This window comes from Pristis pectinata, chromosome 3 (assembly GCF_009764475.1).
Source record: "Pristis pectinata isolate sPriPec2 chromosome 3, sPriPec2.1.pri, whole genome shotgun sequence".
Classification (NCBI taxonomy): Eukaryota; Metazoa; Chordata; class Chondrichthyes; order Rhinopristiformes; family Pristidae; genus Pristis; species Pristis pectinata.
Window position 1 is genome coordinate 26,193,927 of NC_067407.1, and position 25,198 is coordinate 26,219,124.

Below are 25,198 nucleotides of genomic sequence, written 5' to 3' on the forward strand. Positions count from 1 at the left end.
GCCCAGCTCTCCAGTTTATAACTGCTGTCTGGGAGAGCAAAGTGAAGCTGGTGTATTGTTTTCCCCCTAAAATCTGTTTGGGCAGATTACCATTTTTTGCAGAATTAAATGGGCAGTTGGCCAAGTCCATTCATTCAGTAAACAGGTGGCCTGTTAAGAGCTGCATACTGAAGCTCACATCACGAATGAATTGGCAGCTGACAGCACCATCTAATACACAGGTCTTGGATCATTTCAGAGCAATTTCAAAATGATTGGTTTGTTGCGTTTACCTTTTTCAGTTATAGCATTCTAAAAGGAAGACAAATGTCATTTTCTCCTTAATCCAAACTCTCAAATTTTAAAATTCCCACTTTTGCATTCAAATTTTGCCTTCTCCTTTCCTGTAATTTCCTCCAAAGATCACCACATTCTCTAATTCTGGCCTTCCCTTTCCATTGTATGGGACTATGCTCTGGAGATTCCTCCCTAAACCCTTTTGTGTGCTTCTCTCCACCATTAAAGTACTTCTTGAAACCTGCCTTTACAACTATGCCATTGGTTACCTATCTTAAAGTGACTTTCTCTTTTGTGTCAATTTTTGTCTAATTACTGCCAATGTGAAGTGCACTGACATTTCACTATGATAAGGGCACGATATAAACACAAGTTAATTTGAACAGTAAATCTTCATACAGCTATCTTATTTCTAATATTCACATACCCGATGGCTGGATACACCCTGACAATGTTAAATATTTGGACATCGTTTACACTGAATTTGCAAACACTGAAATCTGAAAACAGAGCCCAAGAATTTGTTGCCTTTTCAATTAGTATAAAAGAAGAAAAAATATCTCATTTGAGTGTCCTACAGTATTCAGTTTTACACTACCTATAGAAGAGAAGTAGCTCCAAATATAATTCACTTGTTTCTGTTGATAGTAAACAAAAATATTTTGCACTGGGTCTTACATCATACAAAGAATCTCTCATTACTCCTTTATATATGGTGAGTTACAAAAAATTTATTATTTTCTTTACAAGTATTTCAACAGCAAGACTCAGAAATCCAATACTTTAAGGTACAGGCTTCACACGGAGACACAAAGCGCAAATTCTACAATAAAAGGCTTTTGGTCTATGCCAACGTCAAGCACAGAATGCATCAATTTTACATTTGCAAACCAGACAGGTGGTTAAATCACTCAACCTTACAGTATCCTTTTCTACCCACAATGCAGTCCTGCTGTTTAAATGTTCAGTTGGGGAGGTGGGAAAGAAGGAAGCACTCATAAAAATGCAGTTCTAACCTGTTACATCTTTGGCCTTATTTTGCTCATTCCACAGTTCACTTCTATTGTCAGATCTTCAGAATCCTCGCACGGGCTGCTGTATCCTGAGCTGCATGAAGTCACCTCTGGCTAAGGTTCCAGCATTTAATTAGGACTCAAGCAGAATTTCAACATTAAACAAGAATCAAAGTAAAGATATTATTGTTGATGCATTAGAAAATCAATCCATTAACATGGAATGGCAATCTGGGTTGCAGGAAAGTGGGGGAGTAGAAGGGATAGAATTGCTTTGAGAGCTGGCATAGGTTCAAAGGGCTGAATAGCCTGCTTTGTCATAAGGAAAATATATGAAACCCCAATTTGAGCCTCTTGTTAACAATCAGTTCAGCTACCCCCCCCCCCACCTTAACTCCCCCATCTTAACCAAATTCCCACCCCATTACCCATTTTCTTCAAGGAGATGTGACAAGAGAAAGATATCTTTTAAAGGAAAAATATTTTTTCCAGATGGAGGAATAACTGTGTTAGCAAACCAAATTATAGTTAATGGACATTTGGCTTGTTCTTGTCATGGGATGTTGCCTAGTGGATCCAAAGAGAAAACTGGAACAGAGGAGTAGGGATCAAATCTAGGCATAGAGTGTTACTCTTGTGGCAGAAACTTCTCATCTCAATCCAAACCAAGCATGCCACACTATATTCCGATTAAACTTCTTTTATCATAAACTTTATTCTGGACATAAGAATTCTCAAGTCAACTTTGTGGAAAAAAATTGTTGTCCTCACACACAAATGTCACCAATTCATTTCACTGTTAGAGGAACTGCAAAGGATGGGTAGTATGAAACACAGTCCCACATTAATCTACCTTTGATAAACATCATATACATCCAGGTAATAGAGAACTATGGGAGGTAGCGTGGATTTGGTTTTATTCTGCATCTGTAGAGCCTGGCATTTTGATTCAGTTATGCCACTGTGCAATTGGCACAAAAGTCGATATGATTGAACTTATTTCATTTGTCCACTTTTTTTTAGGATTTTGTTAAAGAGGAGGGAAGAAGCAGCTGTAAGTGTAGATTAAGGTAGATCAGTATCTTGACAAGTAAAAATTTAACTCCATATCAAGTTTACCACTGCAGCTCCAAGGGACGTCTGCCTCTTAAAATCACTTGCTTCAGCTGATTGTTTACAATGAATGGATTATTGAGAAGTTATGCAGTTCTTCAGAAATATGGTGCTAATGAGGAACTAATACAGTCAAATCCTTCTTCATGATCATTTGAACCAAGTCTTCTGAATGCTGATTGCAGACCACTGGGGAAAGCATTTTGACAGATGCTACAAACATCATAACATGTCTGGCTAGAAAAGATTTTTGACACACAACAGAACTCAGCAGTTCACTTAGATCTGTAGCTTAAACTGGATGTTTTGCATAAATGTCTTAAATTGTAAAAAAAAACTCTACCTTAAATAGCAGAGGGCTCAGTGGGATTTTGTTAGCGGTGACACCATATGTAAACAGATGCACCATCATACAAGATGGAAAGAAACACTTGAGAAGAATAAAAATCCAATAAAGAAATAAAATGTGGAAGAAACAAAACCCCAAATGATGCATCTTTTCTTAGTGTGCAGGCTCCTCTCAATTTTATCCAACTTTTAGCCCCTTACTAATATTGAAGAATTCAATCAGGGTGGTAAACAAAATAAGCATAGTTTCTAATGATTGAATACAAGAACAATCTTGCATGCACTGAACACCAGATGATCAAACTAACTTGTGGATGTACACAACACACGTTCTGAAACTAGAACACCATAAAATTTTATAGCCATTTACATCGTCAACTGTATTCTATCCTCAACAAATTTGAAAAATTGCACAAACTTCTATATCATTACATGAGAACTACCTCTGTTTTATCTGTCTATAAAGGGGGTTAAAAGAAAACTGGATGATCAGGATGAATTTCCTTACTTGACAAGTTCTTGCTTTCATACTGGCTCTGGCTGGAACAGGCACTGAAAAAACGTGCAAGGTTCTTCACTGCAGGGATGGAGGAGAAACTTTAAGACTAGTTGCAATGTTACTTTCACATAGCTCCTCATTGATAGTTACAAAGAAATAGTGTGGTGCAGAAAGGTGAAATTAAAAATAGGTGGGCAGACTCCCAATTCCCAAATATCACTGCAAAAAATGTTCAAACATCTGGCTGTGATTCTCATTTGTGAATCTTTCATTTAATCTGTGCATTACAGATTTTGAAAATAATAAAAGGACTAGACTTTGCATCAAAGAAACTCAATGGAGGATGTGAAGAGCGCCATTTCTTACTGTGATGTGTTTTGCCTCAGGAATGTCTTCATTTGCAGTACCTTATGAAATGGAACGAAAGAAACTTATGAGGAACCATTCCCATTTTAGCAAAAACAAATGGCAAATGTTATAAGGCTAAAGGCCCAAACACTTGTCAAGAACCCAAATGAAAATTAGTTGATGGTACTGCCAATTTATTGCTTTGAATTTAGCTCATTCACAGGTAATTACAAATTGTTCAACTGTGCAAATAATTTCTGCCATCTCTGGAGTGCTATCCTTAAACTTTTATACTATATGAATAACCCATTTACTACTCCCACACCTCCCCCCCCCCCCAACAAAATCCACTATTCTGGCCCATAGTAAGGAGAAACAATGAAAATGAGTAAAACCAGACATGATCTAGCTGTTTCGCAAGGTAAATGGCATCACATGCCCATTGCAAAGATTGCATTTCTTTCTTCTTCAGTATTTGAGTTCACAAGCCTTGATATGCGGTCAGTGAGGATCAAGTGGGTTGCCTGGTAGGTTGTACATTACTATCAGTTTTAACAGCAGTTTCATATGGAGTTTCTGGCTCAACACTACTGCTTTCATTTAACTGCATAGCCTCAGCATTGAACCATCAGAGAGAATTTCATCTTGTTTGATTGATCTAAATATCACCCAAATTTAAATGGTCACTTACGACTCTATGCCATGGAATGTCCAGATTTGACCCTGTTAGTATTTTATTCAAACAATAGTCTAAAACCTATTTGCACTGTTGTGATTGTGCCACATGAATTTTTTTGAATTGCCTGGCATAAACAACATACAGAGTGCAAACTGGAAAATACCTTATTATTAAATAATTTGCTTCTGTACTGGCACAGACAACCACAATTTATTTTGCAAGGACTCTGAATATTTTATTAGCAAATGCCAGTGTGTTAATGGATATTTCAAGCTTTGTTCATTAAAGCCATATTACATGAACTGTGGCAACAGTTGTTTTAAAAAAATCCAGCGCTTATGGGATGTCTGGAAACATCAAAACAGCAACTGGTCATTAATGAGAAAAAAAGGAACTAAACTTGTAAGGAATTGCAACAATGTCCAACCAACGTCAAAACGGTTGTTACATTTAAATTTCATCATATAGCCTTCTCTGGCCAGGAGATTCCTTTTACATCAAAAGTCAATTTCTACAATAAATCAGTAATATTTTTGTTTCTTTTTAGACCTGTAGGCTGTAATAGCCCACAAGTGTTTTTGTGAAGAATTAAGTGGATCTTAATTGTTCCACTTGCTTTATAATCTGTTCCTTGGGAGCCAAGCATTTTATACGTAATTGCAAGCTGCACGTTTTCGTGATCGTCCCAGAATGTAGCATAAATGTGATACAGAAGAGAATCAGGAACCAAAGTCTAACCACCTTATTAACGAGACACAACACTAAAACTGGGAGACTTATAATGATGGGCTATACAAACTTTAACAATCGGTAACACCGGAAAGATTTTCAGAAACAGTGGATGAAGCCAATTCAGTTACCATGTTTGTGAGGGGCAGTGTTGCCAAATTGTTGCAGGCAACCATGAATCACAAAAGCTCTGCATCCCTTTCAAAATCTACCTTCAAATTCTTGAGTATATTCCAGGAATTTTCACATGAATAACAAACATTATAACTGGTTACATATTCTGGTACAACTGAGACACACAGCACAACGCTGGTCCACAAGAACAAACACAGCTTACAGTTCAGGGAGTAGACCGTGGCCACTACATGGGGCTCAGCCTGGTTTTCCCTCAGTGGACTGCTGCTGCGGCTGCCTGATATTTAAAATGGGTCAGGCTTCTAGTACAAGCAGCCCATTTGTTACAACTAAGACAAGCCAACTTGTCTACATCATTTAGCATTTAAGTTATGGGTATTATTACAGCCATTACCAAAGCTGTTCCTTTACTCTGAATGAGAAATATACACCACAAATTATTCATTAAACCAGATTCATTTTTAACCAACAGCTCAAGATACTTAAATCTTAGGCAGCCTGGGTAAAAATTACTGAAGGTTTAATGCATATCACTTCTCTTTTTTTCTCTCAAAATGATTAAGGACTTATTAGTATGCACTGTTCATAAGTCTTCCATTTATACACAATCAATGGTGTAAACATACATAATTTATATTACATGTGCTTCATCTTTTGTTTTTTTTGTCACTATAACACCACAATAGAACACGGTACAGGTCCATTCACAATGTACAGCCCAGAATGTCTTCTAGTAGACGTAGCTTCCGGAACCAGGATTGGGAGGAGCTTGTGTGTACGCTCTGAGCATCAATCATCTGATAAAACTCGGATGGGTATTGGGGATCCTTTTTTTTAAAATACAACTAACAGGATTACCAAGTTTTCCTCCTGGATGGGTTGCTTCTCTTCTTCCAAACATTTAAGAGAAAAACAAAAACGGAATATTTGTACACTTTTTTGGTGCTACCCCACAAATGTCCACGGTCCTCTTCCTGCTGCGAGGCATTGTGTCTAACAAGACCTCAGGATAACTGTGGCCTTTCTTCCATATTCCACTCCTTCACAAATACACGCGCCTGAGATCTCCAGGGGATGTGATGGTGTTGCACTGTGGACACAGCTTTTTGGCACCCTGAAATAAAAGAAGTATTCAGCATTAAACATTTGAATATCAACTGTTCATAATCTCTTATTACTCCTCCTTGGTGTATTAATTTGGAAAAAAAACTTATTGGCCACTGAATCCTTAAACACCACGACTGAGTTTTTATAACACCGTTTTAATATTTGTATATATTCATTCCCAAAATGGTGAAAAATGTCATAATTTCAAACTTTCTCCATGTTACAACTCTTGGAAGTTTACAAAACTGGCTTCCTGAAAATATTTTCTAACTTTAATATTTCCCCATTTCTCCTTATGTTGAAAATAATTTCTCCTTCTGGTCATTCTTCAGTATATATCACTTCTTCATGCAACAGACTTTTATAATTCTTTTCTGTAAATAACTGCCTGGTACATAATTTCACATCATGGTAACTTGAAAAAGAAAAAAAAATTCAGGATATGTTTTGGTTTTCATGCCAGTTCACAGCCTAAATTGATGTCCCTCACTGCTTTCACTGAAACTAGCTCAAAATGCATTGGTTTCCTCCCAGCCACTCCTATCACTGGAGTTGCCAGGACAAAAAGAGATCTGCTTTGATTTTGATTCTTAAGTTAAAACTTCCTATCAGAACACATTTAAATACACAAAGGGGGAAGGGAAGGGGTTGGATGGTAATTTATACAAGTATTACTTTCTTCCAATTTAAGTACAGTGTTTTCTAACGACTACTGAAATTAAGACAAAGTTGCATGACTTTTCATATTCCGAGAATCAGTTTAGAAATTACTTGTATGTACAGGTAGTTCTACCGACTGCAACAATATTCCAATTTTGCAGTAGTCATTGAGATGGATAAAATTCCTATAAAAGGTCTTTGTATCCAGAAGTGACATTAACTTCTAGCCAAAGAAGTAATTGCTCAGACCATCCTCCATTACAGCAGATGCGGATCAACTGATAACTCATTCATCTATCAGAGTCTGGTATGTGGGGATACAACACAATATCAAACTGTCATTAAAGCAAGATATTATATTAATTCTTTTGTGCCGTCATGAAATGAATTTAATATAAATCTCCAGTAGGTGTACAAAATGCCAAATATCTATTTTAAAACTTGCAAAGATGGGCCACAGCAATTACAATTAATTATTTATATTATTTACACAAGTAAAACTAAAAACAGATCAACCAAAACTGATTACTACCATCTTAAATATGGAATCCTATACAAAAGGCCAGCTGGATTGTTGGTGATAATTTTAAAAGGATCTGGAAAAGGATTTATTGCTAAAAATAAGCCTCAAAAACATGATAGAATGAAAAAACACAAAATACACAGATTTCCCATAAACCAAACAAATGATCAGGTAAATCACTTTGCTTTCATTTATACTTATCTTGTGATATTGTTAATGCTACATTCATGAAGATGGTGTTCATGTGCTCCGAGTCAATACATTATAATGGCATATAAAATGTGGTAAACTATTAAAGTAAAATTGCACTAACAATGTGTGTCTAAATATATTAAGCTTCAGGACTACCTAAAATTTAATTTTCTGACTTTTTTTTAAAAACTTGATAAATTCGCTTGGGTAGCCATGGATCAATTTTTAATTAAGCAAATCCTACAAATACCATTTATTTGATCAACACTTTGTCTAATGATTTAAGGATGAGAGAAAATAAAGTTTCCTGAGATCTGAACGGAGGCACAAGAAATTGCAGATGTTGGAATCTGGAACAAAAAACAAACTGCTGGAGGAACTCAGCAGTTCAGGCAGCATCTGCGGAGGAAAAGGAATGGCTGACATTTCAGTAACCTATACAATACACCAGTAGTTGCAAGAGTGGCTATCTTGATTTTTAACACTAACACAATGGATTCTGTCCTTGAGCCTGGCACTGAGTATAGAAGTTGTGATGTTTTGTTGCAGCTGTACAAGGTGTTGGTGAGGCCACATTTGGAATATTGTGTTCAGTTTTGGTCATCCTGCTATACAAAAGATGCCATTAAGCCGGAAAGAGTGCAGAGGACATTTACAAGGATGCTGCTGGGATTTGAGGGACTGAGTTATGGAGAGAGGTTGAGCAGGTTGAGACTTTTTTCATTGGCACGTGGGAGAATGAGGGGTGATCTTAGAGTCATACAGCATGGAAACAGGCCCTTCGGCCCAACTGGTCCATGCCAACCAAGATGCCCCATCCAAGCTAGTCCCCTTTGCCAGCATTTGGCCCTTTCCAATCCATGTACCTGTCCCACTGTCTTTTAAAAGTTGTTAGTGTACCTGTCTCAACCACTTCTTCTAGCAGCTCATTCCACATGGATACCAACCTTTGTGTAAAAAAGTTGCCCCTCATGTTCCTCTTAAATCTCTCCCCTCTCACCTTAATCCTATGTCCTCTAGTTCTTGATACCCCAACTCTGTTTATGCCCCTCATGATCTTATACACTTCTATAGGATCACCTCTCAGTCTCCTACACTCCAAGGAATAAAGTCCTAGCCTGTACAATCTCTCCCTATAACTCAGTCCCTCAAGTCCTGGCAGCATCCTTGTAAATCTTTTCTACACTCTTTCTAGTTTAATAACATCTTTCCTATAGCAGGGCAACCAAAACTGAACACAATACTCTAAGTGCAGCCTCACCAGCGTCTTGCACAACCACACCAAGACCTCCCAACTCTTATACTCAAAGGCCTGATTTATGAAGTCCAGTGTACCAAAAGCTTTCTTCACCACTGTCTACCTGTGACTCCACTTTCAGTGAACCATGTACTTGTACTCCAAGGTCCCTCTATTCTACAACACTCCCCAAAGCTCTGCCATTCACTGTAAAAGTCCTACCTGGATTTGACTTTCCAAAATGCAACACCTCACATTTATCCAAATGAAACTCCATTTGCCATTCCTCAGTCCACTTACTCAGCTGGTCAAGATCCCCCTGTAATTTTTGATAAACCTTCTTCACTGTCCACCATACCACCTATTTTAGCATCATCTGCAAACTTAATAACCATGCCTTGTACATTCTTATCCAAATTATTGATATAGATGACAAACAGCAATGTGCCCAGCACCAACCCCTGAGGCACACCTCCAGTCCGAGAAACAACATTCTACCATCACCCTCTGCTTTCTACCATCAAGTCAATTGTATATCCAATTATCCAGCTCTCCCTGTATTCCAAGCAATCTAACCTCACAGAGCAGCCTACCATGCGGTACTTTATCAAAGGCCTTACTGAAGTCCATACAGACGTCTACCATCGTGCCCTCCTCAACCTTCTTGGTCACCTCATCAAAAAACTCAATCAAGTTCGTAAGGCATAATCTCCCATGCACAAAACCACGCTGACCATCCCTAATCAACTCGTCTTTCCAGATGTATGTATGTCGTATCCCTCAGAATCCTTTCCAGTAACTTACCTACCAGAAACGTTACTTACTAGCCTATAGTTCCCAGGTTTTCCTTTGCCACCCTTCTTAAATAAAGGTGCAACATTCGCTATCTTCCAGTCTACTGGCACCTCACCCATGGCTAATGATGATGCAAATATCTCAGCCAAGGCTCCCACAATTTCTTCTCTAGCCTCCCACTCGGATAAACCTGGTCAGGCCCTGAAGATTTGTCTACCTTCATACCTTTTAAGACATCCAGCACCTCCTCTACTGTAATGCGGACTATCCTCAAGACCTCTGCATTTACTTTTCCTAGTTCGGAAGTCTTCATGTCTTCCTCCATGGTTAAAATAGAGGAGAAATATTCATGAAGGATCTTGCCCATCTGATGATCTCATAGGGATACAGATAACAAAGGGATTGGTAGGGTGGTTGGTGAAAAGCTGTTGTCTCAACTTTGGGATCAGTTGTTCAGTACCTTCAAGGCTGAGATTGATAAAGATATTTGAACACCCGGAGGATCAGAGGATATGGGGAACTGTCAAGAAAATGACATGATCTTATTGAATGGTGGAGCAGGTTTGAGGAATCTCATGGCCTACCCCTGCTTCTATTTTCTAAAAGATCTGAACCATCTTTAAGTATCCCTGTTCCAATCTCTTACAATTTCCTCCTCCACTTCTTCCAACCAAATGTACTTCTTCATTTTACCTAATGTAACTGGATTTGGCTCATATCTACCCAACCCATTACCCTCCTGAAGATGTGTTTTTTTTCTTCCCCTAGTCTCTTGCACAATTCAACAGAAACCTTGTAAAATTCTGAGCGTTTTTCCCTTTCAGGATCACACTACTGGAACTGCAAGCATTTCCCATCAAGTCCAGGCCAATTTTGTTTGGTGCAGTTCTCTTGTGCATTTTCTTTTGTGCATCTTAATTTTTGTTTTGAAAACCTACATGTCAAATCCGATATATTTTTTGTACTCAGTGATTTCTCCAGAAGACTCTGCACAATTGATCAAGCTGGTTTGTGAATTCCAAGCTCTTCCCTTCCTTACCACTTCCTGTGCCTTCAGTTCACCTTATCTGTGTGACAGCTTACCCCAGCAATTCAGAGCCAGAGAAGGCTTCTAATGTATTTTCTAAAGCAAAATGGTTGTAAACTGAGAAGAAACCACAATTTGTAGCTATTGTGCCCATGTTGCAAACTCATGCAGTCGTGTGACAGATCCCTATGGGGTTAACAGTAGATACAGACCTCAAAATATTATACACCAAGTAATTATTGTAGTCAAGAGGAATTCTATGACCCACACAGCCCTTGCTTCTTCTCATAACAATGACAAGTGAGTCTGAAAAAGCAAGTAAATGATCTACTACCATTAGCTCATCTATCAAAGAAAGTGACAGCAAAAAGGTGTGAACAGTCATTAGAATGAGTGGTTACCTCTAACTACTATCAGAAGCTAAAGTGCCAAAGGGAGATAATGCAAGAACAATAGCCACTAACTGCAATGCCAAAGCTCAATATTAACAGAGTAATCAGTAAAATAACCTAAAAGGTTTGAGTTCACTTGACAACCAAGCTTGTTAATCCTGTTTGCTCTCAACAGCCTTGATAGTAAGAGTGCTCTTAGTTATACTGTTCTGATAAAAATTGAGCAAATTTAACAGTTTTCTTTATGTGTCAACATAAATTTGCATGAACTGTGCAAACATGTGCCATGGAAGTTTGATATTAAAACCACAAGGTCAACGAAGTATACAATCAAAGTCTAGAATCAGGGTCTCTGCAGTAGCTTCCTGGCATATACTGCCCAGAATTCCCAAACTATTCTCCTCAATTGAACATCTGAGGCAACTTATCATCTTACAGGAAGGCATTGGTACATTTTGGTCGATCAAACCTCAACTGCACAAGTAGCAGGCAAAGAACCAGAAATTGGCAATAAGTAGATAGTTTTAAATTCTTGAGTCCCTGTGTAGTGAGTTATGCCCATTCCCCCCAAAATGAAGTGTTTCTTTCATATCTCAGAACAATTAGATTAAGATCTGTATTGATAAGAGCCTATAAATAGATATCTAGAAATCCCCAAAGCATAGTATGACAAGACAAATAGAGAAGAAAAATACACTGTTGGTCAAAGCATCCTGAGAAAAATGCCTGCTCAGCTTCAAAAGTATTTTGAAGAGATAAATATACTAATTCATTTCAAATTCTATTATACTCTAGGTGTCCATTTCAGAGTAAACAGAATGTATATAGCCAGAAGACCATAGCTTCAAGCTGTATGTCTTCAATTCTGCCATCTGTAATTTAAACTATTACTGTCTTGTTACTCTGTACACAGCAAGGTTAAACGAGTTATTGCAGGGAAGCGGATTAGCTACTCACTGGACTTCCTATAAGCAATACAGAAGGGCTCACTGGGGAAAACCTGGCTATTCATTTTCTAATAAATCACAAGTTCACAAAATACAACTTCTCCTGTAAAGCAAACATGCTTTCTTTTTGGACACACTTTCTACAAGACATGAATCAAGTTTTACTAACAGGCTAGATAGATTTATAGTCTGAATTTATTTAGTCATAAGTATTTTATCAAAAGGTCAGTAATAGGATATATCTGAAGCTGACAGTTTTCCTTTAACGTTTTGAACTACAGGAAAGAATGCTACTTTGCAAATCACAGCAGGTAAACTGAATAATGGAATGCCTTCTGATATAGAAATTCAACATCAGCATCCACACCCAGTCCAGCTGAGAAAGAGTGTCTTGATCACTGTAAACTACAAATTCCTGACTAGACGGCAACCACCATTAAAGATGATTACAAAGAATATAATGCTATAGCATTGTTTTTCAACTTGGATCAAATAGTTTTTAAAAACTGTGCCCTTCTGAAATGTCAAAGAAAAATTGCAAAGACTGTAAAAATGTGTATGCAAAATAAAAATATAATGAATGGAAAAAAAGTAATAGAACAGCAATAAACGACAAACTGCTCATGTAACTTCACTTAAATAAGCTTAGAACTTTTTCATTGTCACTATTTTATTATGTTGGCTTCTGCAAAATGAACTAGCAATATAAGAAAACAAGTCACATTTACCATTTAATCTGCCATAAACCACACTGTGTGTTTAGTTCACTTAATAGATGCAAGTCTAGAACCATACCAAGTGGAGGAAAAAAAACTGTTTCATAGATATACTGAACACTGAATCAAGGAATGCATGTAAACATGTCCAACTAAAATCCCACTCCTGACAAATCTTGAACATGGCTTAGTGTAGCAACCACAGTTCTTAATTTCTGGAGATCATAATGCTACGGCAGTAATAATATCTCTAGCACCTTTAACATCATAAAAAGCTTGCAACCAAAAACTGATGTTGATCCATGTGAAGAGTCATTAGGTCTCGTCACCCCATTACAAGAAGGATGCCGAAGCTGAGGAGAGGGCACAGAAAAGGTTTACCAGGGTGCTGCCTGGATTAGAGAGTTTTAGCTATAAGGAGAGGTTGGACAAACTTGGATTGTTTTCTCTGGAAGTTGGAGGCTGAAGGGAGACCTGATAGAAGTTCATAAAATTAGGAGGGGCATAAATAGGGCAGACTGTCAGAATCTTTTTCCCAAGAGGGCATAGTTTTAAGGTGAGAGGGGAAAAGTTTAAAGGAGATGTGAGGGGCAAGCTTTTTTTTAAAACAGAGAGTGGTAGGTGCCTGGAACACATTCCCAGGGGAGTTGGCAGTATGCAGATACAATAGCGGTGTTTAAGAGGCTTTTACATAGGCATATGAAATTGCAGGCAATGGAGGGATATGGATCATGTGCAGGCAGAAGGGATTAGTTTAATTTAGCATCATGTTCTGCACAGACATCATGGGCCACAGGGCCTGTTTCTGTGCTGTACTGTTCAATGTTCTAAGGAAGATGGCCAAAAGCTTGATCAAAGAATCAAGTTTTAAGAAGCATCATAAAACTGGAAAGAGAGTTGAAAAGCTGAAGATGATTAGGGAGGGATTTCCAGTGTTTAGGACCTTGGCTGCCAAATATGGATGAAATAACTCAAGGATGATCAGGATTCCAGTTTTACTGGGGTGTAAATATCTTAAAGGTTTATGGTGCTGGAAGAGATTATTGCTGAGGAAGGGAGAGAGCAAATAGTTAATTTGAAAGCAAGAGTGAGAATTTTAAACGTCTAGGTATTGTTTAACCAGATGCCAACATAAGTCAGCAATCACTAGGGTGAGGAGTCAATGGAACTTGGGTGCTGAGGTGTGGAAATATGGTCTGAGGCTCATCTAAGGGTCAAACATGCCAAGGCTGCAAATGGTCTTCTTCAGTTTCTGACAGTTACCAGGAAGAGGGTAGAAGCTGGTGAAAGAGAGCAGAATTTTTGGTGACACTGAAGCTGATGCTATTGATGAGTGGCTACCATAAGGCAATCTAGTTGAAACAGGGCTATGAAAGAGATTGATACAATAGCTACTGAGAGGCTATTTTTCCTGCTTGGAGAGATGAAAACAACAGGACACAGCCATAGGATGGGGGACTGTATATTTAGGATGAAGTGAAATTTCTTTCCATGGAGAGAGTTATGAACCTCTGGAATTCTCTACCCCAGAGTCCCCTGGATTTTCAATTTTTCAGCATATTCAAGACCAGGGGACACAAAGAGAATCAATAAATCAGATAGGAATATGGAATTGTGGTCAAGGATCAGCCATGATCATAGGGGCCACGTGCTCTTCCTCCTATTCCTTATATTCTTACATGCTAAATCCAAATAGTTCCAGTTCACGGTTTATAACAAAAGGAGTTCCTCTTGGCTACACACAAAATCCAGAATCAAGGTGTGAAATATTTTGGAAAAGTAAGGCACATAGCTTCAGGGAGGAAAGCAAGCTTACAGCTAGCACTGCCAGTAAACAAATATGATGACGTTAAATAAATCTCATGGCAGGAATGCTTCTTACACTAAGAGTACGGATAAAGCAGTTACTGATTAGCAAGTTTGTATCATGGCACTTGACTTTGATATATGGAACTTCAAGATGACTGTTGCAATTCTGGCTGCCTCCTTCATGTTTTTCACCACAATAAAAACAGACTTTCTTCAAAGCTGAACCTTGAAATAACTGCTGCTTACATAACTTTAAAAACAGGAATGTACAGGCCTTATTATCTATCATAATTGAATCTGGATGAGTGAGTGAGTGAGTGAGTGAGTGAGTGAGAGTGAGTGAGTGAGAGAGAGTGAGTGAGAGAGAGAGAGAGAGAGAGAGAGAGATAGTGAATGAGAGAAAGAGAGCAAGAGAGAGTTAAAGAGAGAGAGTGTGTTACTACTGAAGTTCCACAACCTAGAAATGACTTATCAGCAGGATGCTGTAAATGCACATTTTTTTTATGGTCTGATGTGCTGTTAATAATACAACTGAAAATGGTTTCATCCACCAAAAAACAACAGCATTTTAAATTATTTTGTCCAAGTATCAGACAGTAATCTGATTTTAAATTACTGTAAATCAAATATGGTCACTTATTTTCTAGTTATATTGGGGTAGTCAATTGCTTAGCAAATTAAAATATAATCACTGAAAAGTTTTCAAACCATACTTACTAAAGTATTTGAGTGAAAAAGTTTCTGTTTAACTTCCAGATCCTCCAGGATCAGAAAGTGAACAAAGTTAGCAGCAACACCAAATGATACTTAATTCATCGGGGATATGTTGGCAAGGCCTGCTTCTAACACATCATCCGGCTTGCTGTGGGACTTAACTGTGCTTTATACCAGAACGTTAGAAATTCAGAGGGACAAGCCTCCACTGATTCGCCAACTTCTTTGTTCAATGGATGTTGATGCTGCCAGTCCCTCACTAGAACACTAAATTCTTCAGAGATCTCAGTGCTCCAGTGAACTCTTCCATCCCTTGAGTTAACAGATCTTTCCCGCTCCTGGTGATCCAGGGAGTACCAGCATAAGTTGGCTCAATACATTTAATAACCACGCCTACACATCAGCCTTTTTGTTAAATTATTGAGGTTTGCGCAGTTTAAATTGGCATCATAGTTGGCTCAGATATCATGGGCCGAAGGGCCAGTTCCTGTGCTGTACTGTTCTACGTTGTGGCCTTCGGGTAAATTGAAAATGCTGAAGTCTGACGAAGAGTCTAGGACCTGCAAACTTAACTGTGTCTCCTGCTGCACATACTGCCTGACTTGCTGAGTAGTTCTAGCATTTTCTGTTTTTGATTGAAAACCAGTTAGAATTATTGGAATTTAATTGTCTTAAATTAACATTTGCTGTTAAGGCATCACGAGGCAGACGCTGTTTGTTGTTCAGTCTTCAGTCATGCATTAAGGTATTGAATAAAAGTCAATATCAATATTACATATAGTTCTTCGATGAGTAGGTCACCCCTTTCACAGCATTAAGGACCAACAACGTGAAAATGCTTTGAGGAATTGTTTTTTTGTCGATCTGTTCACTAGTGCTCCTTACATGCATTTGTATACTGTTCAAAGACTTAATTTTGCAATACATACTGATATTCATTTGCATTTTCAGTGAATTCATTTTATAAGGAAGCTGAAAATGAGAAAAACAATTTTTGTAACGTCTCTCCATCAATCTGTCTAGAAACATAATTTAAAATTTTATAGGAGGGATCATCATCCAAAATATTTTTAAAAGGTAATCGTATTTAGCCCACAATAAAGAAAATGGTGGATATTTCTGGTGGAATCACAGATTATTTTCAGATTTCAAAGTGGATTAAAATCCACAGATCTACTAAGTAAATGCACATCATTATTTTGGTTATACATCTAGAGTTAATTCTTTTAGCTTTGAAGTAAATCCTGCTATCCTCCATCTCACTCACAACTCAAACATTGCCCAAATTCTCCATTGTTTCAGTTGCTCTAAACTTACACCATAGTAGCTAAGACTGAAACACTGAACAATGGCTACTCATGGCACCTGGCCTCGAAGAACAAAAGTGTGCAATACTTTAGTAAGTGATAGCAAGATCTAAAAGTTGAACAAAGAGTACTGCCACTGTGAACTAGCTTGTTTCACATGTCACTACATGATTCTCTTTGTCTATGTTAGATTGATTATAAACACTCAAAAAGGGACAGAAAAAGATTGAACTTTTAGTCTGCTAGGCCGAGATTGAGGCTACAAACCAACTGATGTTTTATTTAACATGACCAGATAAATGAATGCTGCATTCACTGCAAAAGAGTGAATTTATCATAATTTACAAACATAATTACTTTCCACAATATATCAGAATAATAAAGAGGCTTCCCCCTAAGCAATCAACATACATTAAACTTTGAAAATGAGAATTTGCTACATATGTGATGAAGGTCTGCTAGAAGAGTCAGGTTCTCTATTGGCTAAATTTTCACCTTTCAAGGCAGGTTCTGCTACCATTTCCTTCCAAATCACTCTACCTCCTGCTCATTCAATATTCTGATGCCATATCTTAACATCCACCATACTGGTCCACCCATTGTATCTGTCTGCACATTGGCTCCCAGTCTATATCTCATCCTGATTTTTAAATTCCTTCATGGCTTTGTCACTCGCATTGTTTGTAATCTAATCCAAAACCTATGCAACCCTCAATTCCTCTAATCTTTAGCACTTCCACCTAAATTCCCTCTCTTCATCTCACCATTGGTGGCCAAGTCTTCAGCCATCTATGCTCCATCTATGCAAATGGTTAAAACCCCCCTATTCTGACCAAGATTTTGGACATCCCTCCTGATATCTCCATTTTTTTGGTTCAATGTCCATTCCTGAATAATTACATCTTCATGAAACGTGCTAAGATATTTTTCTAAAACCTGCTGTACAACTGTTTTTGATCCAGCATTATTCTTCAAAACAAAGACAAATTATTACTCCAAAATTCAATCAACAACACTTTGGAGAAAGCTTGTCTGGGTTCCATTAACATACAATGGCAACAATCACACCCATGCACAATAACTTCTATGTGGAAATATGTTCCCATTTCACTCTAAGATGTGAATATTTGATTAACCATAATTTAAGTTCCCAAGGTCCACTGTGGACAACAGTGGAAAATAATAAGATGAAAATGCTTCATTTTTGTCATATGTACACAATACCAAATCAATTTGTTTCCACAACATTGCCCTGTATGGAACAGCTGTAGTGTCACATTGTCCCTATCGGTTGGTATCTCTGCTGTCAGACAGCCTGTAACGGGAGGCAAAACTGTTGGAATTAATATAAAGAACATCCAATACTGAACACATGTTACTTTAACATGAAACCTAGCAGTCCATTCATTGTACCCCAAGTCCAAAGAATGATTTCCTGACTCTTATACTGACAATCACTATCTGCCGATGACCAGAAGATTCCAGTGAGGCGTTATCCACTAAACACAAGGCATAGTGTAAACTAAATCTTTTAGCTTCTAAGCTAATGGTGAGAAGTGGAGGCACATTAAATATGAACATTGATCAATGTAACACTAATCAAATCTAACAAATTGCAATTGGGGCAATTTAATGTAACAGCATCACTTATTGCCCAACTAGCTCATCCCACCCCATCTCTCCAATCTTGGAGGGAATAGGATGAACAAAGAAACATCAAGCTATTAAAAATAATTATATGTTAAGAAACATTTAATCGAAGTCTAAAGGAGCATCTTAATTGTTGTAATGAACTTACCTCAACCCTAGTGTGTTAGGCTCAGCAATAAACGTATGCCTTTTAGTTCATTAGGTTTTTTTTAAATACTTCAAACACTCTTTAAAACTGTGAAAAGGCCCCTTCCTTCCACATTTTACAGCACTAATCGTGGTTAAAGTATTGGTTGTTTCATTTGTTTTATATATGATCTACACAGCATAATCATTAAAATTCCCCCTTCTTTTCCTTATTATTAGAAGATTTAGTTTAAATAGAACCAGGTTAATGAGAATAATCAATGAGTATTACATAGTCACACACATACAAACACAGTTGCCATGCACTGCCCAGTTTCATAAAAAAAGACAGCAGTAACAAGATTACATGCATTCACTTTGATTAAAGATGCAAGGGCCCAGCATTCCAACTTTATTGCTGTCTTCAGGGTATGGTTTAATGGTAACATTAGTAACAAGCCGCCACAGCAAGCAAATTTTAAAGGACGTCGTGAAAGTGTTTATATAATAAATTGTGTATTGGAAAATGCTGGCTGCGAAACAGATGAGCATTTTCTTATTAATTGCTTCCTTCTGTAGTCCAATGTTTGAACAGATTATAACACTCTTCCCTGAAGGCACAAGGGCAGAATGACAGAAAGGGAAGAAAGAACTTGAAGAAATGAAAGGAGATTCTTACCAATGTTCTGAGCCAGCATTCCTCACAATGAACGTGCCAACACTGGATTGATGTGAGGGGCATCGAGTAAGAATCCTGAATAAAATAAAATATAAACTTACTAATTTTGAAGAATGCTGTAAGGACAAAATGAGAGAAACTATATACAGCTCAGATGTCATCTTACTTAAAGTTACAAACTCTTTATGAGTTTGGGGTGCCATTACATTTTATGCTCAACAAACAAGCTCAGCAAGGAATTTTACTGTAATAAATATTTATTACAAGGGATGAGAAAAGCCTGTGAAACAATAACAGCCATTCATAAAGTGCTACGTTAACTGCAATTCAATAACCGTCATTTCTATCTTTACTGCTGAAAAATATAAAATTATAGCTTACAAAATGGGAGAGCATCATTTGGCCCACTGTTTCTGACTGGTTGCTTACTTGAGCAATCCAAGTTGAATCCCAGTAATTTACTCTCAAACCATTGTCTTGCATTGTTCTCTGCTTCAAATATTTATCTTCAAAAGTGACAATGGTCTTTGACCTATCAATTGTCTCTGGCAAAATATTCTGTACCTTCAACAACCTTTTGTGTATACTTTAACCATGTTTCTCATTCTCATTAAACAATTTTAAAAAATGTTGTGGGTGGGGCTTGTTCTGGTCCATCCACTTCATCTAATTATATTGTTAGTATCAGAACATTGAACAAATTGCTGGAGTTTCATCACCATGATTTAAAAATGTCAGCAATGAGGATAATGTCCTGGTCGTCACTTCCTCCAGCCTACAATCTTCTGCACTGTGGAAATGGCATTTTTCTGTGAACTAAGAATCTGATGTTAAAGTGTAAAACTGAAGTCTAAGGAAAGTGTAGCCTCTAAACTAGTGAGTTGTTTCCACAATAAATGTTAAACATGCAATAAAAATTGACTTGACTTTGCTAACTGTTGCTGGATGTACTGATTGGAAAATCTGGTATTGCTTTTAAAATGTGGTAAATTCCAGTCTTTCGTGCATGTGATGTCAAATGCAGGGCTTTACTGACAAGTTTGCTAGACAACACACGATTTGGGGAAGAAGAAAATTGCATCTCAGATCCTGCCTGGTCTGAGACCAACTGACTTCAGTTGGAATTGTCCAGCAAAAGATAAGAAACAAAAGGAAAGACAAGTTAGCTTTTCAAAATCATTTCACTTCACATAAATATTTTATGGTGCATTCATTTAAAAAAAATCAATAATTTTTAATTATTTACTTCCATTTTATTAGTTTTTAAATGTCTCTGAATGCCAAAGACACTTAGAAATTTCTAAAAATCAATTACAGCTTTTATAGCCAGCAAATCCCAGCCTCCAACTTCACTGGATGTAAAGGTTTGTTGTGGATGTTTTGGGAGCAGGGCCTTCTTACTGTGCCATCCAAAGCTCTGTTGTGGTTGAGAGCATGCTGCTGGACTCTCGATGCCAATGGGTGGGTAGTCAGGCCTTCCACATTTGTTATGGGGATACTGCATTTTCATTCAATCATTGTGATACTGCATTTGTTATGGGGACACTGCAATTTCAGATTGACCTGAAAAGTTAACAGTTTCACTTTCTGCCTGACTAGCTGAGTATTTCCAGCATTTCCATTTGTATTTATGCAGCAGTGACGATTTTTATGAATACTTGGCAAAGGAAATCATTTTGTAGACTTATCGAGATCTGATTCATAAGTTACTATCGAAATGTGTGGCACAATACATAAACTATGAATCCCAAAGGTTGAAAAAGCTTGATCATCTACATAACAAGCAGCACTGAGTATTTAAAAAGAAAGAAGTTCGTTCTGCCCAGATATTCCCAAGTGGGTCTTAAGAACACAAGAAATAGGAGAAAGGGGTAGGTCATCTGGCCTTTTGAGTTTGCCCCACCATGCATCAAGATCATGGCAAACCTTCTACCTCAGCAACATTTTCCAGCACCATCCCTATATCCTTTGGTGCTTGTGCTCCTGCCTTCCACATTCCCTTAAACTGCCTTTCCCCAGATGTGGAAGGGGACCTCATTGTGTACATAGTCCCAGAGGCAAGCAGTGGTAGGACCTGAACAACACGGTAAGGGGTAGGCCAGAACAAACCTCCCTATAAAGAGCGACCTTTACTGGCTGAAATCCTCTGATATTCAAACAAAAAACTGTTAAAAATACATAGCTAATAAATTAAACAATTAAAGCATTTAAAAATAATTAAAAATCTTAAACACAATGCAAATACTTTTAAAAATATAACCTTTCTTATTCTTTATTGCAATTTGCATTCAAATGAATGGGCTTTCAGATCCTGCACAAGGTCTCATGCTGTGCCAGATTCAAAAGCAGATCAGCAAGCTTCTGATCCATTCTTGGGAAATGGCCAACTGCACTTTACTACTAAGTTCAGAATTTGTACAGGAGATCTGAAATATACTGACACTTTTGTTGAGAAATGCCAGCAGTTCCATGCAGCACTACATGTAAAACCCAGCACAATCAAAGCCTTTCCTTCTATCAATTTGCTAGGCAATTCCTTAAGCAGCTCTTGAAGAAAAGTCATTCAATGTTTTCTCTCATATATATATATATATATATACACATATATATATACACACAAATATATATATATATATATATATATATATATATATGCAATTTTATTGGTTAGTAGTTATATTTATTCTCTACTAGTAGCAAAAGCATCACAAGTCAGAAGCTATAATCATTGTGATGGCTGAGAAAGTGGATGAGCCATATGGATCAGCTGGATCTAAGTTTTATTTGCAATTTCTGTAAAGTTAGCTGCAGAGCAACAACAAAAGTCTTTCTAACACAAGAGTTCCCAAGCAATCCCTACTGAGGCCATTCATGTGTGGCTCCTGACGAGTGGACGACTGAATGAGAGCATCCCAAAAATCAAACGGGTCTTTGATCACACATGAATGGCATGTTTGGATGGCTTTGAAATATAACCACTGCAGCAACAATTCAACATCTTCAGGAGGAAACAAAGAAAAAAAACACCTAGAATATTTTTTAAAGGATTATGATCTGTGTAGCCCTCTCTACAATTGCTACAATCATCATCACTTTGACATATTATCCAGAATGGCTTTGAAATATGCACAAGTATCAAGACATTTTAAAAAGGGATTGTAGTTTTAGTTTCAATGTCCATGCCACAAATATTCAAGAACAGCAAAATGATACTGACTTTTTTCCCCATGATATTGAAGATAAAGGCTAAAGTCTTTCAACTTAATGAGATTTCTCTTCAATAATCACAACATGCATTGGTTGTCTACCACAAGGTGGAGCTAAAATACCAATTGAAAATAGTTTTATACAAGCTGACTCTTCAATTGATATCAAAGTGTCCATGGAATACAGAGCATTATTTTATCTACATAACTATAACAAGACGGATCAAACATTTTCCTGTAAATTTGTATTTTCACATGTTAGAGGTGTCTAAAGCTTAGAGGGCATAGGTTTAAGGTGAGAGAGAAGAGGTTTATAGGGGATTTGAGGGATATATTTTTCACACACACAGTAGTGGTAACTGAAATGAGCTACCAGAGGAGATGGCAGAGGCAGGGATAGTAACAACATCTAAGAGGCATCTGGGCAGGTACCTGAATGAGCAAAGCATAGAGAGATATGGAATTAATGCAGGCATGGACAGGCATGATGGATGACATAGGTGTGGTGGGCCGAAGGGCCTGTTCCTATGCTGTACAATTCTATGACTCTATGAAAGTTAGAGTAAGCCCAATGTAACAGTTGCCCCTCTAAATGAATGTACTGAATCCCAACAGATGTTGAGAAACAATGAAATAATTCACAAAATCCTTTTCTAATATCAGAATGAAAAAATACTTCATAATGGAGAATATGGTGATTTTTTAAAACTTTAGTTAGCTGAACAAATTAACTTCAGAGACTTTGTAAAAGCCCTTTGCTCTACCGATGTGTACTCTTAGTCTCACTGTACCAAATTTTTTTTTAAAAATGAAAGTTAATCTTGTATATGAACTGTAATCTGCATCTGTACACTCATTCAAAGGCATTCAGCATCAGAAGGAAATATTTCTAATCAGTTCAATCACTCATGAAGCTGCACAATTGTGATTTAAAGTTTCTTAAATGCCATTACAGCACAATGGTTTAATTGAGTAGACAGCAAATGGCAACATTTCTAAAACCTTTGGTGAATTTAGGTGAGACACAGAATTAACCTGTGTTTTCACTAATAAAAAAAGTCAAACCTGTGTGTATACTGGGCACTAAAGTCAAGTTATTCTTAATGGATTAATATACTGGGATGTGCGTCAAAACATTGTATTGTTTCCCAGTCCCCATTTTCATTGAAACTCAGTGGAAAATAAAATTTAATGAATAGGCCACAACTTAAACAATATTTGCTTTTCTATAATTTGACATTGTAATCAGTATTTAAGTGTTCTTTTATTCAGTGGAATAGGAGGAAATGACCAACCACCAGAAGACCGCTGGATGTGCACATTACAATGGCAGAACCTTGCCAGATGAATGGTTGCTGCTTGCAGATCACAGTATTGTGCCTGTTATTCACGACTGCATTCTGGAAAATTTCTTTTGTTGTGATTGTTAGATTTAAAATAAAAGAATAACTGATTTAAAATAAAAGAATAACGGTTTCGCTGATTGACCTGCAATTTCACAAGTGTTGTGAAATTGTTCAGGTCTCCAGTTTATTATTATTAAAAGCCTATTTTGGGTCCAGCCTCCTTTTGAGCTTCCAGTGTTTGCCTATAGTACAGTGATTACTACATTGTCAAAACTTTTGTCATTTTTGGGTGTATCACCAATATTTCTTTATAATAATTAAACAGTGTTTGGAATATGTATATCTTTTGATGCGCACTTCCAGGATTGCTTTTAAACAATATTCAAGGTTCTCTGATCACATTTTGTGGCTCTTTTTTTGATCTCTCTTCAAGTACTTGTGTATGTATATGTGTTGTGGCAACCAGGACTGAATATAATACTCCCATTTATGGTTAACCAATAGTAATGTTAATCTCTTACACAAGTTCCCAATGATTTGCACTTTAGTGCTCTAAGTGGTTCACCAGTGTCAACATCGAAACAGATCAAGTTAGTTGTTCCTCTGTCGATTCAATCCCATTCATTATATACTAATCATGCTTATTCCTAGAATCAACACAAAATAGGTTTTTTTCTGTAATCTTTTTCACAATTGCAGAGGTTATTTAAATCACAGTAAAAACATTTTTGATATAAAGCAGTACGATTGATCTCTTATGAGTCTTACAAAGCCCTTGTTAGACCAGACCTGACATTTCTTGGCATCACATTTTTAGATGGATATGTAATTAGGGAGGGAATGCAGCCTAGATTTACCAGAATAATACCATGACCCCAAATTTGTCTAATGAGGGTTGCATTTGCTGGAATTTAGAAACTAAGGGGCAAATTGACTGTTTTCAAAATATTACAAGAGAAACTATTTACATTGATTGAGAGAACTAATGATTACTTGTGATGGTCTAAAATTTGGAGCCAAGACCTTCGTTAAAATACTTCTAAATGAAAAGAGTGGTAACAAGATGGACCTCTTATTTGTCAACTGGAAAATTAAGATAGGTCAACTATTAATACCAAAGCAAAGACTGACTGACCTTCATTACCCTAAGGCATTTGGCAACCGGGGCAAGGTGAGCATGTGGAGTTAGGCACTTGTCTGCCATTCTTACAATGGACAGTAGAAAAGGCTCCAGGGAAGAAATGTGACGCTCCTGTTCCCATATTCCAAATTTTTGTGTAATGGTGAAACCTACATTTAGTTTTGATTATTAAAGTGCATCATAAGTATCTGATTAATATGGCTGCAACTATCTGTAGGACATCATGCCACACTATCCCAAATTCTGTCATCATTCATTTCACAAGGATTGCATGCTTTCTGTTAATAAGTAAATCCAGATGAAATCCCACATTGTCTTTGATTTTAGAGGCCATATTGTTAAATAATTTTGCCAAGATGCTTAATGGATATCCCAGAGAACACTGTAGGAGTAAGAAGAAATGCAATCATTCAGACATAAGTAGAATCAAGCGAGGCATTCATCTTCAACTAGACAACAGAGAAGAGCTGTTAGAGGAGGATGA

At 37.3% G+C, this 25,198-nt stretch overlaps 1 protein-coding gene across 5 annotated transcripts in view; it reads right to left on the reverse strand.

Moving 5' to 3' along the window:
- Positions 1-997: 997 nt before the first annotated feature.
- The window catches only part of rnf220a (ring finger protein 220a), a 386,135-nt gene continuing 361,934 nt past the window's right edge, over positions 998-25,198 (reverse strand). For all 5 annotated transcript variants that reach the window (XM_052011819.1, XM_052011820.1, XM_052011817.1 and 2 more), the window contains 2 exons: positions 19,022-19,096; positions 998-6,254 (listed from right to left, as the gene is read on the reverse strand). In XM_052011819.1, coding sequence (XP_051867779.1) covers positions 6,183-6,254; positions 19,022-19,096 — 147 coding nt within the window. In that variant the 3' untranslated portion in view covers positions 998-6,182. The remainder of the gene's footprint in view (positions 6,255-19,021; positions 19,097-25,198) is intronic.